Genomic DNA, 16,019 nt, shown 5'->3' with positions numbered 1-16,019 from the left:
TGGGGATATAGGGGGTGCAATAGCTTTCCAGAGCCCCATCCTTCTCTTGCAGCCCTACCATGGAGGCGGACTGCACATGTGGCTCTCTTGGTGACTCCATGTGTGGTCCCTACTCTGCTGCTTGGGTCTGTCGACTGTTCAGGAGGCTCCTGACGCCAACCCTTCTCACCCGGTTCTGTTGCTGGTGCTATGACAAAGAAAGGCATTTGAGTTCTGGGTCAGTGGCCATGCTCAGGGAGCGTGTTTCTGCAGGTGCTGCACTGCACCCCTTCCACCACGAGTACTGCTTCACTCCTTCCTGCGTGGGTCTTGCCTGCCCTCTCTGTTCTTGGTCATAGCCCTCCCTTGTGCTTTTGGGCCTACAGATTGTATTTATTTCCTGTTTTTTCTAAATGTGAAGCTTGGATTTTCAAACTTTTTGTTAATTTGGTAGCAGTGGTGGGGGCATTCTCCTTGTTGTTTTAAGGTGATTTCTAGAAGGAAATAGGAAAAATATATATGTAGCTATACTTACACTCAAGGTCAGTTTTCTCACCTTGATAACCTCCTAGGGTTGTGAACATTGAAAAAGGAAGTGTTCCAATGCCTCTTGTGGTGGCTGCACACAGTGGGCACTTAGCAAAGGCACATCCACACTCCTGTCCCCTGACATGACAGTAGGGCCTCCAGCCATGGCAGGGCTGAGCTTGAGGCTGGGGGAGGGAAGACCCCATGAGGCTTTGGTGGATGTGGACTAGGCTTGTGGGGGCAGCTCATGGTCTGTGGCTCTCAGCACCATGGACAGTGCCTGGCCAGTTGTGCTTGGGGCCTCCCACAGAGGATGGGTGTCGGGTATTTGCATTCTGTCCTGGGTGGTGCCTTGTCTCTGGGCCTTGAAGTGGCAGCATCCTGTTCTCTGGCCACACGTCCTACCCAGCCTCTGTGCCCTGCCCCGGCGTGTCTTTCTCCAGGTCTCTCTCAGCTGCTGCTGACCAGCCTGACCCTGGGTTGTTCTCCACTCACACTGACCCCTGGTCCTCCTATCTCCCCTGCCTTAGGTCCTGTGGCCTGTGACTCCACCCCTGTTTCTGAGGCTGCCTGTAGGAAAGCCACCTGCGTGATGGGACTCTTCTTGGTCCCAGGTAGGGCCAGGGCCAGCCCTTCCCTGCCCTGTTGTGGCTCCCTGTGCCCTTCTCCAGAGAGGGTCCCCATCTTCTCTTGAGGCCCCTTCCCTGCTCCTCTGCCCTCCTTTCCTCCCAGAGCCTGCTCCGCTGGGGCTGTGCTTCCAGCACAGTGGTGAAGAGCCTGCACTTCAGGCCCTCACTGCCTGCTGCCTGTTGCCTCCACCCTGGACGAGGGCTGGGCCCACTCCATGGTTGATCTCCAAGTCTGTGATCTGTGAAAGGACAGAAAAGTGCCTTCCTCACGGACTTGGGAGCTCACTGAAGTGACGGCCACTGGCTCTAGGCAGGGCCTGCCGGGCCCCTCCTCTCCTGGAAAGCTGGCCTCTGGTGAAGTGAACAGCCTCTGGAGTGAAATGTGCCTGAGTGGATGGGGCCCATGGTCCCCTCCTTATGGCCTGAAGGTGACAGTGGGTGACCCTGCTTCTCCTGGCCACCCCATGGCTGGACCTTCTCTCTGCCAGGAGGTCCCAGCCTGAGGGCACAGCATGACTCCTGGGCTGCGTGCAGCTGCATGCAGGGGTGCTCCCTGCCCCCTGCCCACATGACTCAGGCACTGGCATCTTGCTATTTGCTGCTGCCATCCTGGGGAGAAGGGACTGGTGGGCAGTGTAGGCAGCTGGGCAATGGGCAGAGGCCGGCCTCCTGGGGAATGGTAGAGGTTGGGGTGGAGGCAGCCCTGCAGGTGGGGGAGGGAGAAAGGATGTGTGTTGCTAGTGTTCTGACCACCCATTTGTGCCGTTAGCGATTGGTGCTTCTCCACTGCTGATTCTGGGCGTGGTCTACGAGGTGCCTGGGGGTGCCCGGCTGGCATTCTGCTTGACATGGAGTTGAAGTTGCTATAACAACACTGATTCATGTAACTGCAGCTCCCCAGCTGGGCCCTCCTCCTCCTCTGGCTCTCTGGCACACACACGAGCGCACACGCTCACACATGCCACTCGGATGCACATGCGCAGAGACCCCACTCCATGCGGAGGCTGCACAGGGCTGATGCTGGCAGGGGCGCGTGGGCCTGGGCATGGCCAGGCCTCCCCCACCGAGCATCTGGCCTGTGTGTGGGGGGGTGTCAGGTACCCATCAGAGGAGGAGGTGGCGGCCTGCTCACCGAGGGGAGGACTGGGCAGCGTCTGAGAGTGGGTGCGGGCATGAGCCGTGGCCGTGACTCAGTGTCTCCCACACGCAGGATGAGCTGCAGCACCCGCGGGTGCTGCCTGTTCCTGATGCCGAGGCGGGCAGGGCTTGTCTTTTGCTCTGTTAGGGGCTGGCCCAGGACGCCGAGCTGCGGGCAGGTGACAGTGCTTGCCCAGGTCATCGGGGGTTGGGGACTTGCCCACAGCCTGGGGCCGACACTCCCCCTGAAGGAAACCGGAAGACTCTATGGTGTGCCCCGCGCTGCTTCTCCTGGTTTAGGTGTGTGGCTCCCCTGGGTGCTGCCCTTCTCCCGCCTCACTCCAGACCCCTCAGCACTGTTGGGCGCCTGCCTCTGCTTCTGGGGTCTCCCAGCAAGGGCGCTGAGCTCCAGGACACACTCCTGCCTGTGCCACCGTCCGTGAGCCCACCCTGACCTCCACCTTTGTGCTTGGTGGGGGGCACTGATAGGTTGTAGCAAGGGGAGGCCCCACTGGGTGCTGGAGGGGAGAGGCCAGAGGCTCCCCTGGCACTGACAGGAGGCGTTGGGCAGCTCACTTCCCTGGACACCTGCTGCCCGGCCCTGGGGTTTAACCCTTCATCCTGGGACCTTCACACAGTGGGCAGGTGCTGGCCGCGTGGAGGTGGCTGAGATGTGGCCTTGGGCTGCCACGGCCCACGGGGGCCTGGGCTGGGTGGATGCTGTGGAGACAGGAGTTTCCCTGGTGCTCCAGGAGTCAGGGAGCAAGGGCAGGTGGATTCCCAGGGGAGCAGCTTCTGGCACTGACTCTGAAGATGATTTGGAGCCCAGCATTTGGGCCAGGGCAAGGCCCTCACAGCCCTGATTGACTGCTGAGGCCTGGGAAGCTGTGTGCCTGCTTCGAGTCTGCAGTGCTGGGACTGAGGCTGGAGCCAGGGACTTGCTGTGGGTGACGCTGGGAGGCCAGCTATGAAGGTATGTGTGCAGGTGCATGTGTGTGGGGTGAGGGCGAGGAGGGAAGGGCATTGAAGATTTTGCAGCATTTGCCCCCCTTTATTATTTCTTAAAACGACTTTATCTCACCTTCCTAAGAGTAGTACTCGTTCCTTGTAGAAAACTCAGACCACACCTGTCAGCAGATGATGTCAGTGGCATCCGCTGTGGGCCATCCCTGGTGGCCACTCAGACTTTCCTGGAGCACTTTCTCCTTGCAGTCTTTTTTCTGTTACGGGTATTTTACCAAATTTCAGCCTCACCACACAGCTTGTTTCCACACTTGCTGTTTCCCCCTGAGGGAGGCAGGACTGTCCTCTGGGCAGGGGACAGAGGGAGGGGGCTCTGCAGGGAGCCCACAGTCTGGCTGGGGAGCCCCATGGGGGGCTGCCGTGAGAAGTGGGGTGTCCTGGGCTAGGTGAGGGCAGAGTGGGGGGTGGGGTCAGGATGCTTCGTGACAAGGGCACATCGCCTCAGGGTCTGTCCCCTCTGCCCTCCATGCAGTTCAGCCCGAAGGAGGCTCCACGATGCCGTGGACCTGTCCTGGGCCCACAGAGCCCCAGGTGAGCGTCCCAGCTTTGCTCTCCCTGCTCTGTGGCCTGCTGCTGCTGTGTCCGGTGGTGCCTGGAAGGAGGAAGGGGCCGTTGGCTGTGGGTGGGACCCCGGGCCCTGTATCCACCTGCAGAGGGCAAGGCCCGGCCTCCCCATGGATGTGCTGCAGACTGTCCTTGTTCTTCCGTCTGTGTCTCCGTTTCTGTCCTGTGGAGTTGTTGGGAGATGGGAATGAGTTCAGCGCTTAGGACAGTGCCTGGTGACATGGTACGCCTGGACAAAGCTTGGCCTCGATGTCCACCCACCTCCACACTCTTATTATTATTGTAGTGACCTGGAACTCCCAGTGCAGATTTGGCAGTGGGGAGTGTGTGGGACCCACGTGTTCACCTGCCCTCTCCCTCGGCGTCAGTTCTCTCCTCTGCTGGGGACAGCAGCACAGGAAGGTGCTTCAGACCCTGGGGAGAGGGGGTCTGAATGCTTCCTTTCCCTCCGGGACCACAGAGCCCTGCTCAGGATAAGCGCCTGCTGAAGGCTGTAGATCTAGCCAGATTTGGGTGGGTGGCACTCGGGCATCCCCCGGCCCTGCCAGGCCTCCGTCAGCAGCCTGGAGCCCTGGAGGCTGAGGTAGCCTCTGGCCCCACCTGTAAAGCTGGAGCCCTGAGCTGGGGCCCCGTACCTGACTTGGGGGCTTGGGCGGAGCACTGGGGGCTGCGTCTGTCTGGTGGGGTCTCTTCTCTCTGGTGTGGTCTGGCGCTCCCCGTCAGGCAGAGAAGGGCTTTCAAGGGTGTGGAAGTACCTGTGGCACGTTGAACCCTGAAAACTTAATGAGGAAATGAAGGTGTAAGGACGAGTGGGCCTCCCCGCCCCGTTCCCCATCGTGCCCCGGCGGGAGTGGTGTTGGCCGTGTTTATTTTAGAAGTTGTGAAACTACTCTCCCTTTTCCCAGACACCCACCTCTGGGCAAGCGTAGCTCATCAGCCCGCGTGCGGCTCATCCCCCTGCTGGCTGGCGTGAGTGTGGCCCGAGTGCAGAGCCGCTGCTCGCTGGGAGGGCGAGGTTGGGGGCATTTGAGTCTGGTGGTTAGGAGGAGAGGCAACCCCGGGAGGCTTACTCAGAGGTGTGGTGCCCCCTCCGTGGTGGACGGTCTGTCCTTGCTGGCAGCAGCCCGCTGAGGCATGCCCACTATACAGATGAGGAGACTGATGCTCTTAAGGCTACATCTGCTGCGGAGGCGCTGAAGTGGGATAGGAGGACGTGCATGAGCTGCTCCGATCTGTGCTGATCTGCTGCGGGCTTGGTCTCTTGCTCTGAGGGTCCTCTGCAAAGGGATGCTGCTAGCCTAGTCCTCCCAAGGCTGGCATGAGAGCCGCATCCAGGGAGCTATCAGAGTGCCCTGTGAGCTTGGCGACCACAGAGCCTGGTGTTGGGAAGGGCGTCTGCCTGGGCCGGCCTGGGGTGGTGAAGGGTGGGCCACCCAGGGCCGCAGAGGAGCTCACACTCAGAGGTGGCAGTGGGACCAAGGGCAACACACCCGTACCCGCTGGAGCACCTGACACGCCCGTGCGCCTTGAAGGACCTCTGAGCAGTAGCTTACCGGCTCCCCGGGGCCCACCAGAAGCAGCTACTGGGGTTGTCTCCTTGTTACCACTGGGCAACCCCTAATCTGTCTTCTGGCTCTGTGGATTTGCGGGTTCTGAGCATTTCCTGTAAATGACCTCGGACAACACGTGTTGCTTTGGGACTGGCTTCTTACCCTGAGCGGTGGATTGAAGGCTCATGCCTGCTGTCACATCTGGGAGAATTTTACTCTCAGCATTGTAATAGATCTCCTTTTAGTCTTTTTGCTGCACAAGTACACAAATTTCGAGCGTGTATAATTAACACACAGTAGGACACACAGCTCCCCAGTGTTCCGTGTGATGAGTTTTGACAGCTGCCTTTGCTCATGCCACGAAGGTGATCTTCCACCCCAAGAGAGTCCCTTGTGCCCTTCCCATACCTTTCTGAGTTCTGTCACCACATGTGAGTTTGGCTGTTCTAGAATTTCCTGTAAATGGCATCGCACAACATGACTGTCTTTGGCCTGGCTGCTTTAGTGAACTGTGGGTGTGGCATGCGTGACTTCTCCCTTGGGATGCTGAGCGGTGTTCCCGTGTGTGAACAGACCAGAGTTTGTCCCTTGTCCTGGGCTGTTGGGGTGATCAGCACAAGGCTGCTCTGACCATGGCGTACGGGGTCTTGGGGCTGCACATTTCCAGCATGTAAATGCTTGGGGCTGGCATGGCTGGATCGGGGACTGCCTCGTCTTTATCAGAAAGGACCACATCGTTCACCGCATGGATCCCCATGTCGGATGGCTGTGTGACGCACACACATGCAGCCCTTTCACTTAGGCATCTCTGAGCACTTACCCACATCACTGAAGACACATGTTTAGAACCTGCTTAGAGTTGCTGCATATTATATAAATGCATAGCGTAGTTTGTTTATTTATTTATTGCTGAGTCTTTGGGACATTTCTAGCTCCTTGATTTTTGTTTACAGTGCTTCCAGCTTCTGGTAGTTTCTGTCTGGATTCCTTGGAGCAGAGCTCTGGGGGTACAGTGAAGGGGGGAGTCCCTCTGCATCATCATTTTGCAGCGGACTGTGCTGCTTCACACCCCCACAAGCTGTATCTGAGGCTGGAGCCCCTGCCGTGCCCCCAGTTATGCACCAGCACTAACCCAATGGCAGGTGCTGGCGTCCTCTGGCTGGGATCAGCCTTCCTGTGATTCTTGGGTTATTTCTCATGCTGCTAGGGCGCTCGCCTGCCTTCCTGCACCCTGCCCTGACTCAGTTCATGTTATGTCTGAATGTTTTAAAAATGAATGTGTAGGAGGGCCTTATTTATTAAGGGTAGCAGCCTTTGTCATATTTGTTGCAAATATGTTTTCACTTTATCTTTTGCCTTTTAATTTTGCCTATGTTGCATTTTAACTTATAGAAGCTTTTTTTTTTTTTTTTAGTATGCTGCCAAGTCTCTGTTCGTGTGTGTGTGTGGATAACGTTGCTTTTGTATTTGGTAGATGTTTCCTTTGGGGTTGTCTTAATCTTTTGCTTTTGATTTATTTCTAAGTGATGCAGCCCTTTAGTCTGTCTGGGATAGATCTTGGGTGATTTATGAGATGAAGAGCTGGAGTATGTTTTGTCCCAGGTCACCCACTGGTTTGTGGGACACTGGATGAGGAGTGTCTGTGGAGGACGTGAGGGGACGTGCTCTTGGAGGGATGCACTCTGAGGATGCTGCCACGTCCCCCATTGACGGGGAGGTGGCAGGGTGGGCACAGCAGAGAGACTAGGACAGGAGGGCAGGCCTGAGGTGTGGGGCTCTGCCAGTAGCTGTCCTCTGCTTCCCGTGTGACCTCAGGAGTGCTTCCGTCTCTTCCTGAGCCCAGCGTCCTGTGTGGCTCTCCCTGAGCCCAGCGTCCTGTGTGGCTCTCCCTGCTCTGCCCAGGTTCTGCTGATCCGCCTGAAGCTGTTGGCCCCGGGGAAGGGCGAGGAAGGGCTGGCCTGTCTGCAGGGTGTCCACTGGTGGCTCAGCACATGCTTCCCTTGCACTCTGGGCCCCAAGTCTGCCACTTGGGTTACAGCCCCCGTGCCCGGGCCCTGGGAGTCCTGGGTCTGGGTGGGCCCTCCAGCTAGCCTAGTCTCTCTGCCCGACACCTTCTCCAGGCCGTGGAGCCTGTCAGTCCATTCGGGCTGGTGTAACAAATGCCATGAACTGGCTGGTGACAGACACTCATTTCTCATGACTCTGAAGGCTGCAAGTCTGAGATCAGAGTGCCAGCGGGGGTGGTTCTGGGGGCCCTCTTCTGGGTTGCAGGCTGCTGACTTCTCACTGTGCCCACACATGGTGGAGAGTTGGTTGGAGCGCTCTCAGGTCCATTTGACAACGGCACTCATCCCACTAATGAGGGCTCTGCCTCATGACCTGTTCACCACCCAAATGCCTCACCTGCTAATGCCGTCGCTTTAGAGGCAGGATTTCAAAGTGGGAACTTGCAGAGGACGTGAACATTCAGACCACAGCAGGGTTCACTGGGCTCCAGGGTCACCCTTGCGGTTCTCAAGTTCCCCTCAGGGGAAAACAGGGCACCAAGACACATGTGGAGTCTCCCTAAGTGAGACACACCCTTGTCACCTTCTCACCCCCTCAGTAGCCCTGCAGGGTGCAAATTGCTCCCGCACTTTGGATTATGTGGATATACTCAGAGAGATGGAGCGACTCAGAGGTTGCACGCAGGTCAGGGAGGAGTGGACGGTGCAGTCCGCAGTCTCTGCCACCTCTGCTGGGACCATGTTTTCCAGGTGTGTATAGCGGCTGGTCCAATCTGTGAAGCCTCCAGCACAGGGACCTGTTGTAGCCATGGACCTGGAGGGGCAGCCAGAGCTGGGAGGCCCTGCCCCCTGCTTTTGCCCACCCTCTTCCTCTCTCCTTGCAACCTGCAGGTGTCCACACATCTCTATCAGCTGGAACCCCAGCCTGGGCCTGTACTGGAAGCCGGAGCCTCATGGGAGCCAGCCAGGCCTGGGAGCAAGCAGGCTCTTACTGCTAGGAAGCCACATCTTCTAGGCCTCAGTTGCCATGACTGGGGGTCTCTGTGCAGCAAGGTTGGCCCAGCAGCTGAGTGCTGGTGGCATCACAGGCAGGATTTTCGTTTTCATTGAACCACTTGCTTTGCTAATTGAAGGGTCAGACCTTTGAGAGAGCATGCAGTGTGCACTGTGGTGAGCTGGATGGCGGACTTCACTGGGAGGTGCACCGAAGGCTGCCCAGTGGGCTGAGCATTCAGGCAGCTGCTGCCAGGCCTGCCTGGCGGGTCCCCTTGGAGCCGAGGAAGCTGGCACCTAGCCCCAGGGCCTGTCCTGCCAGGGCCTGCCCCATCCTCTGCCAGCCCAGTTTCCTTTCCCTGCAGAGACTTAGGGACACACCCGCACTGTTCTGACCACCATGTGTGGCGCTCCTCACCTGCCACCTGCCCTCCCCCAGGGCACCGCTGCACTGCTGCTGTCTGTCCAGCACAGGCCAGGCCCTGGGTGTGCACCCCTGTTCTCAAGGGGCCACATGCAGATGTCTGCCGTGGGTGCCGGGAGCAGCTGGGAGACTGCCCCATTGTCATGGGTACCCAGAAGCAGATGTGTGGCTTTGTCCCTTGCTATACCCCAGTGTTCAGGACAGGACCGGCACGTGGCAGGCTCGGAGCACACTGTGACCAGTGGGGCCACCCCTGTGGGAGGTCCACTTCTGTTTGGGTACTGTGGTCGAGTACTGTGGTTGAGGTGTGGTGACCCTAAATTTGGGTATTGTCTTTCCAGCAAGCCTGTCTCCTCTCTGGAGAAAGGGGACAGGAACTAATGGTGCTTGGGCACCTGCCTGGTGCCGGGTCCCTGGCAGGTTCTGTCAAATGTGGATTGGTTTGGTAGCAGCCGTCGGATGTGTGTGGGGTCTTCCCAGGGCAGCTCCGAGGCTGGCGCCTGTTCCCCAGGCCAAGCTGAGTCCCTCCTTCCTCCGCCCCAGCCCCTCCCTGCCCCCACTAGTTTCCAGAGCCTTCTCAGAGCCTCTCTCCCCTTTTCAGATGGTCTTTGTTTGAGAAAACTCTCCAGGGGCCATAATTTATGCATTTCCCACTCCTTTTTTTTTTTATTTTGAGACGGAGTCCTGCTCTGTTGCCCAGGTTAGAATGCAGTGGCGCGATCTCCGCTGGCTGCAAGCTCCACTTCCCGGGTTCATGCCATTCTCCTGCCTCAGCCTCCCGAGTAGCTGGGACTACAGGCACCCGCCACCACACCCGGCTGATTTTTTGTATTTTTTAGTAGAGACGGGGTTTCACTGAGTTAGCCAGGATGGTCTCCTGACCTCGTGATCCACCCGCCTTGGCCTCCCAAGGTGCTGGGATTACAGGCTTGAGCCACCACGCCCGGCTGCATTTCCCACTTCTAAAGTGATTTGCCTGGAAGCCAAGTCCCCAGTGAGTGAACTTTAGTCTTTTTTTTTTTTTTTCTTTTTCTTTTGTTTTTTGGGACTGGGTCTCCCTCTGTCCCATGCTGGAATGCAACGGCACGATCTCAGCTCACTGCAACCTCTGCCTCTCCGGGTTCTAGTGATTCTCCTGCCTTAGCCTCCCCGGTAGCTGGGATTACAGGTGTGGGCCACCACGCCTGGTTAACTTTTGTATTTTTAGTAGAGATGGGGTTTCACCATGTTGCCCAGGCTGGTCTCAAACTCCTGACCTCAAGTGATCTGGCTGCTTCGGGCTCCCAAAGTGCTGAGATTACAGGCATGAGCCACGTCGCCTGGCCTGGACTTTAGTCTTTTAATTTTTTTCCTCACTGAGGCCTCCTGGAGACTTCCCCTTTGCTCCACACACACAGTGTATTACCTGAAGCCTGCGGTATTTCTTCTTGTCGATGTTTTAATCCCCTGGGGGTGTCGCTGGCTGTGCTCTGAGCCCTTCCTCCCGAGCCGTCCCTCTCCCTGCTTCCCTCCTCGCCTGCCTGCCTCCCTCTCCTGTGTGTGCCTGCTTGCCTCTGCCTGGAGTGGGTAAGGCCATCTTCTTTGATCCCGTAGGTCTGGTTCTCGCCCCGATGGGCAGCAGCTCCGGCCGTCCCTCTCCTCGCTTCCCCACTTGCCTGCCTACTTCCCTCTCCTGTGTGTGCCCGCTTGCCTCTGCCTGGAGTGGGTAAGGCCGTCTTCTTGGATCCCGGAGGTCTGGGTCTCGCCCCGATGGGCAGCAGGCGGGTCTCTGGTGGTTTTCTGTGCTCGGCCCCTCCTCGCCTGACTCACTTTCTCTCTCCTGTGGCAGGTCCCCGTGTCAGAGGTAGAAGGAGGGGTGGGGGCCTGGGCGTCACAGAGAGCAGGGGCCAGCATCCGTCAGCTGTGGGATGGTGGTGTGGTCTCAGGGTCCTGTGGAGGTTGTAGGCCTGCTGGGTTTTCTTCCTGGAGGACGACAGTGAACTCCTCTTGATGTTGTCTTTGATGCCTGTGTCCTGGTTTCTTGGGCCAGGTGGGGTATTGGTGGGAGTCTGGATCGGCCCTGCCATCCAGCTGCCGGCCTCCCCAGTGGGAGTTTTCCCAGCCTCCTCTCTCACAGCCGCCAGTCAATGTGAGGCCCAGCTGGACCTTTGAGACCACCCAACTGCCCTTTGAAGGTGGCAGCACGGCTGGGCCTGAACCCACTCCCATGGCCGTAGCCCAGGTTGCACCCTGCAGCGCCTTCAGAGACCAGATGGTTTTCTTCCTAAGGGAGTTGCGCCCAGCTCCAGGCGGGGCTCACGTGCCTGCTGCCTGGTCCTGCGAGGCATGTCTTCCTCTTTTTCTTCCGTGACACCCAGAGACAGAGGCTGAGGGAGACACAGACACAGTCCAAGAGAGAGGCACCCACTCAGGGGCCTCCGCAGACAGGTGACGGGGGAGGCCTAGGACAGGCTGAGGGGTGGGATGGAGGGGCCGAGGGAGGGAGCGGAGCAAGAAAAAGCATCCAGAAGTCGGGGCAGGGCCTTGGCCAAGACGCCGCAGAGGAGGCCCGGGGGAGTCTGCTGGGAGGGGCACAGCAGGGAAGGAAACGGCACTGGTGGGGTGGTCTTCTCAGGAGGGGGCCGTGGGCATGTTCTGGGCCCTTCTACGTATGTGAGCTCAGCTCATCCTCCAGCATTGCTGTTAAGGCCATTTCACAGAAGAGGGGCACAGAGGCTAGGGAACGTGCCAGGGGCCACCCAGGCAGGAGCCCCTTTGCCCCCTGCTGCTCACGTGAGGGGTGAGGGAAGGCAGCACACTCTTTCCACCCCGCAGCCTCTGTCTGTCCCTGGGGCCCAGTTTCTCTTCCCATCCATCCAAAGCCAGTGGGCCCACCCTTAAAGAGGGGGCCATCCTGTGTCTGCTGTAAGGCTGAATTCATGGTTATTCTCCGTGTCCCAGCCTGTCCAGCGCTTCCCTTTCCTTCTCCCTCCCACTCATCCTTCGTTGGTTTTCTCTCATTCTTTCAGCAAGCGGCTGTGGGGCTCTTCCCGCTCTGCTGCCAGATGCCAGGTCCCAGCAGCCCAGGCTGCAGTGAACATGCCCAGGGCCCATCCTGCGTCTGTCGGGCTGCGGACCTGCAGAGTGAGGCTCCCATGGCGGGTCTTTCAGTCGAGCCTCTCCCCTGAGATCAGATCCTGTGTTCAGTTGCCCATACTGTGTTTCCAGTGAGTGGCTTCTCAAGGCCAGTGTCTGCCAAGCGGAATTCAGAATCCACCACCTGCTCTCACGGCCTTCGTCTCCTTGGTTGATGGCAGCCCTGTTCTTCCATTTGCTCAAACCAGGGTCATCATGCATTTCCTGGAAAGGAGCAGACTGTAAATGTGTTGGTGTTCTCCGGCTTCAGAGTGTCCGTTGCAGCTATCCGGCTCTGCCCCATGGTACAAAAGCAGCCCATAGACAACCCATGGATGAATGGGCGTGGCTGTGTGCCAGCAAAGCTTTATTGCAGATGAGGCAGAGCGCCTGTGGGTGGTTGTTTGCCAACCCTCAGCTTAGGCTAAAAATGTTGTGTTCATACTCATTTTTTTAGAGTTGGCGTTCAGCTCATGTGTGGTAAGAGACACCTATCTTAAGTATGCAGCCTGACGAATTGTTGCAGGTGTGTCCATCCCTGGAACCACAACCTCGATCCAGAAACAGAGTGTTTCCAACACCCGCAAGTCACCTTTGTGCTCCTTTCCAGCCCGGTCCCTCCTCGCAAGGGTGGCTGTGATCCTAGTTGCTGTCATGGTTAATGAGTGTTGTCTGGTTGTTTTTGTGATGTCAGCCTTATTGAAGTGTAATTTATATACAATAAAATTTACTCTCTTAAGTGTGCAGTGAATTTTTATGAATGTATACAGTCGTGCAGCACCACCACCATTAAGATACCGGACGTTTTCACCACCCAGGATGTCTTCCCCTGCCCCTGCAGTCCATCCCTATGCCCACTCCTAGCCCCTGGCAGCCACTCACCTGCCTTTGCTTCCTGCAGGGTTTTTTTTCCCCCATTCATGGAAGAGTTTATGTATTTAGTATTACTTCCTTAAATGTTTGGTAGAATTTGCTCTGAAGCCTCTAGGCCTGGAGTGTTTGTTAATGGAAGGTTTTTAACTCCCAGTTCAATGTGTATTTAATAGATACAAGGCTGTTCAGGGTTGTGTCCTTCAAGGAATTTGTTGATTTCATCTAGATTGTTGAATTTATGGGCATAAAGTTGTTAGTAATATTCCCTCATTAGTCTTTGAATGTCTGTAGGATCTGTAATGATGTCCTCCTGTGCCTGTGAGAAACAGCTTTGCCAACAGAAGTGTAGTGCTTTTATACAGCTCCTTTTGCTTTAGTCTGACATTTCCAGTCAGAATGCTGTTTTCCAAAGGTACTTAGGTCAGCAGCTTTTTTTCTCTACTTCATTTTTGAAGACATTTTCATTGGGTATAGAATTCTGGCTGGCAGATTTGTTGTTGTTGTTGTTGTTGTTGTTGTTTTTCCCCTCAGCGCTTTAAAGATGTTACTCCATTGTCTTCCGGCTTGCATGGTTTCTGAGGGAAAGTCGGCTGTAATTCTTCATTTCTTTGCATGCGGTTTGTATTCTTTCTTTGCCAGCTTCAAGATTTTTTAATCTTTGTTTTTCATCAGGTTCAGTATGATATCTCTACGTGTTTTTCACCTTTTTTATTTAGTATTTATTTTGCATAGTGTTCTCTGAGCTTTTTGTGGTGGTGGTTGTTTTTGAGACAGGATCTCACTCTTTCCCCCAGGCTGGAGTGCGGTGGTGCTTGGCTCACTGTAATCTTAAACTCCTGGGCACAAATGATCCTCCCGCCTCAGCCTGCTGAGTAGCTGGGCACATATCATTGTGCCCAACAAATGTTTAAATTTATTTTTATTTTTTGTAGAGATGGAGTCTCACTTTGTTGGCCAGGCTGGTCTTGAACTTCTGGCCTCAAGTGGTCTTTCTGCCTTGGCCTTCCAAAGTGCTGTGATTACAGGCATGAGCCACCATGCCTGGCCTCTCTGGGCTTTTTGGGTCTGTGGGATGATACTGTCTCAGTTTGTTTAGGCTGCTATAGCGGAATACCTTAGACAACAGAAATGTGTTTCTCACAGTTCTCAAGGCTGCAAGTCCAGGATCAAGGTGCCAGCAGATTTGGGTCCTGTGATGGCCTATGTCCCAGTTCCTAGATGGGGCCTTCTATCTGTGTCCTCGTGTGGTGGAAGGGTGAGGGGTCTTTCTGGGGTCTTATTTATAAGAGCACTGATCCAATTCATGAGTGCTCCACCTCTATGATCTTGTCACCTCCTAAAGGCCCCTCCTCCTAACACCTTCAGGTTGGGAGTTAGATTCCAACCTTGGAAGACACATTCAGTCTAGAGCGAATGCCTTTCATTCTTTCTGGAAAGTTCTCTGCCACTGCTCTCTCTCTCTTCACCTTCTGGGATTCCAGTTAAACATTTGCTAGGAAGTTTGATAATGGCTGGTAGGTGCTTGTCTTTTGTTTTCCTTTTTCACTTTTTTCTCTATGTTTTGGTTTGGGTAATTTCAGGTTGACTGACTTTTCCCTCCTGGCTGTGTTGAGTCTATGGCAGAGCTGCAGAAGCCTTCTTCATTTCTGTCTGGTGTTTCTAATTGTTGGCATTTCCCTGTGACCCTCTGTTAGTTTTCATTTCCCTGCTGAACTTCCCCACTGCTCATGCATTTTGTCCATCTTTTCTACTGGGGCCTTTCACATAGAAGCCATAGTTATTTAAAATTCCCTGATGGTTCTGAGGTCTCCTCAGTCCAGCTCTGCTAATTGTGTTGTTACTTGACAGTGGTTTGCTTTTTCTAATGTTTTTGTGCGTCTTGTACTTTTTGATTGATTGGATTGATTTTGACTTCAGATATAGGACTTCAGACTGAGATAAGTAATATTTATGCTCAGAAACGGGCATTCCCCTTATACTAGGCCATTTATGTGGGGTTGAGTCCAGCTGGTCAGGGGTTGGCCTGGGTTCGGGTTTTGCTGCAGCTGTTTTTACCCTCAGTATATGACCCGGTTACAGACTCCCCTGGAGTTACTTGGTGTTTGGGGTGGGTGGGTGTTCCTGCCCTACTCTCCACAGCGTTGGGCTTCCTCCTGTGCTCATGCTGCAGATACAGAGGTGGTCTCTCCCCACATTGTTTCCCCTCCTGCAGCAGGAGGTTCATTTGCTGGCTGTTGGAAGCCTGGCAGCCGGGTGACGGTTGTCTCATTGTAGCCTCCGTCTCAGGCAGGCCTGGTCTCAGGAGCGGGGGTTTCACGGAGACCCTTCCCTCTCCCTGCGGCAGTTAAACTCTGCTTGAATCCTTTGCTGGTCTTTAGAGGAGAGTGTTTTCTGCCTCTCCTGCAGTCCTGTGGTGGGCCCAGGAAGGCGCCCTGCCCCTTCTCCGGAGATATGAAGTGCTTTTTGACCCTTTCTTAGCCACTGTGGGTGTTCACGGATGCCGTGGGGCCCCAGGGCTCAGCCATTGCTGCCCTTAACCCATAGGCTTGGGCTTTTATTCTTCAGGGGAGAGGGGCGTCCTGTCTTTCAGCTGCAGGGCCGCCGGTCTGCTGGCACCTGCGCCCCAGGGGTCCTGCCTTGTCCTGTGCTAGGCTTTCTCTTGAGCCCATGGAGAAGAGCTTGTGAGAGCATGTGGCCGCCCAGGTGGCTTCACTCTTTTTGCCTACCTGGGTGGCCCCTGGGGTCTCCCGTCCTTTCTCTGCTGCAGAAGCCAGTGCTCCCACCTTCTCTCCTGGGACTCACTTTCTTTCGGTTTCAGGCTACTCCATGGCCCTGATGCTTCAGCCGTCTGATGAGTCCAGGCCTTTTCGTATTGTTAGGTTTGGGCAGCACTCTTTCCAGCTTCCTAGTCATAGGCAGAAGGGGAACTCTCCGAACCAGTATAAATTGCATTTCTCTAGTTGTGAGTCAGCTTGAACAGTCTTTTCATATGTTTAAGCACCAGTTTTATATCCTCTGTGTGTAAATTTCCTGTTTGTGTCTTTTGCCCCCCCTTTTTTTTTTTTTTGGTTTCCTTGAAGTTTTTATGAGCTCTTTATATGTTAAGGATAATATTCGTCCTTTGTCTCTGGCATATGTTGCGAATATTTTGTCTTTGCTTGACTTCTGTTGTCTTTCTGCGTTGCTTAGGGTGGTTTTT

At 55.5% G+C, this 16,019-nt stretch overlaps 1 protein-coding gene across 43 annotated transcripts in view; it reads left to right on the top strand.

Moving 5' to 3' along the window:
• Positions 1-16,019, top strand: part of TSNARE1 (t-SNARE domain containing 1) — a 140,378-nt gene that overhangs the window by 20,048 nt on the left and 104,311 nt on the right. For 13 of the 43 annotated variants that reach the window (XM_074000100.1, XM_074000103.1, XM_074000099.1 and 10 more), the window contains exon 1: positions 2,127-3,246. The exons of 14 other annotated variants lie outside the window; for them this stretch is intronic. In XM_074000100.1, the coding sequence (XP_073856201.1) occupies positions 3,241-3,246 (6 nt within the window). In that variant the 5' untranslated portion in view covers positions 2,127-3,240. Of the gene's footprint in view, positions 1-2,126; positions 3,247-11,841; positions 12,057-16,019 lie in introns of those variants that run through there. 16 more of the 43 variants (XM_074000096.1, XM_074000114.1, XM_074000095.1 and 13 more) reach the window with 3 other exon arrangements.

Source organism: Macaca fascicularis, chromosome 8, assembly GCF_037993035.2.
Source record: "Macaca fascicularis isolate 582-1 chromosome 8, T2T-MFA8v1.1".
Taxonomy (NCBI): Eukaryota; Metazoa; Chordata; class Mammalia; order Primates; family Cercopithecidae; genus Macaca; species Macaca fascicularis.
This window is presented reverse-complemented; position numbering and strand designations above follow the sequence as displayed.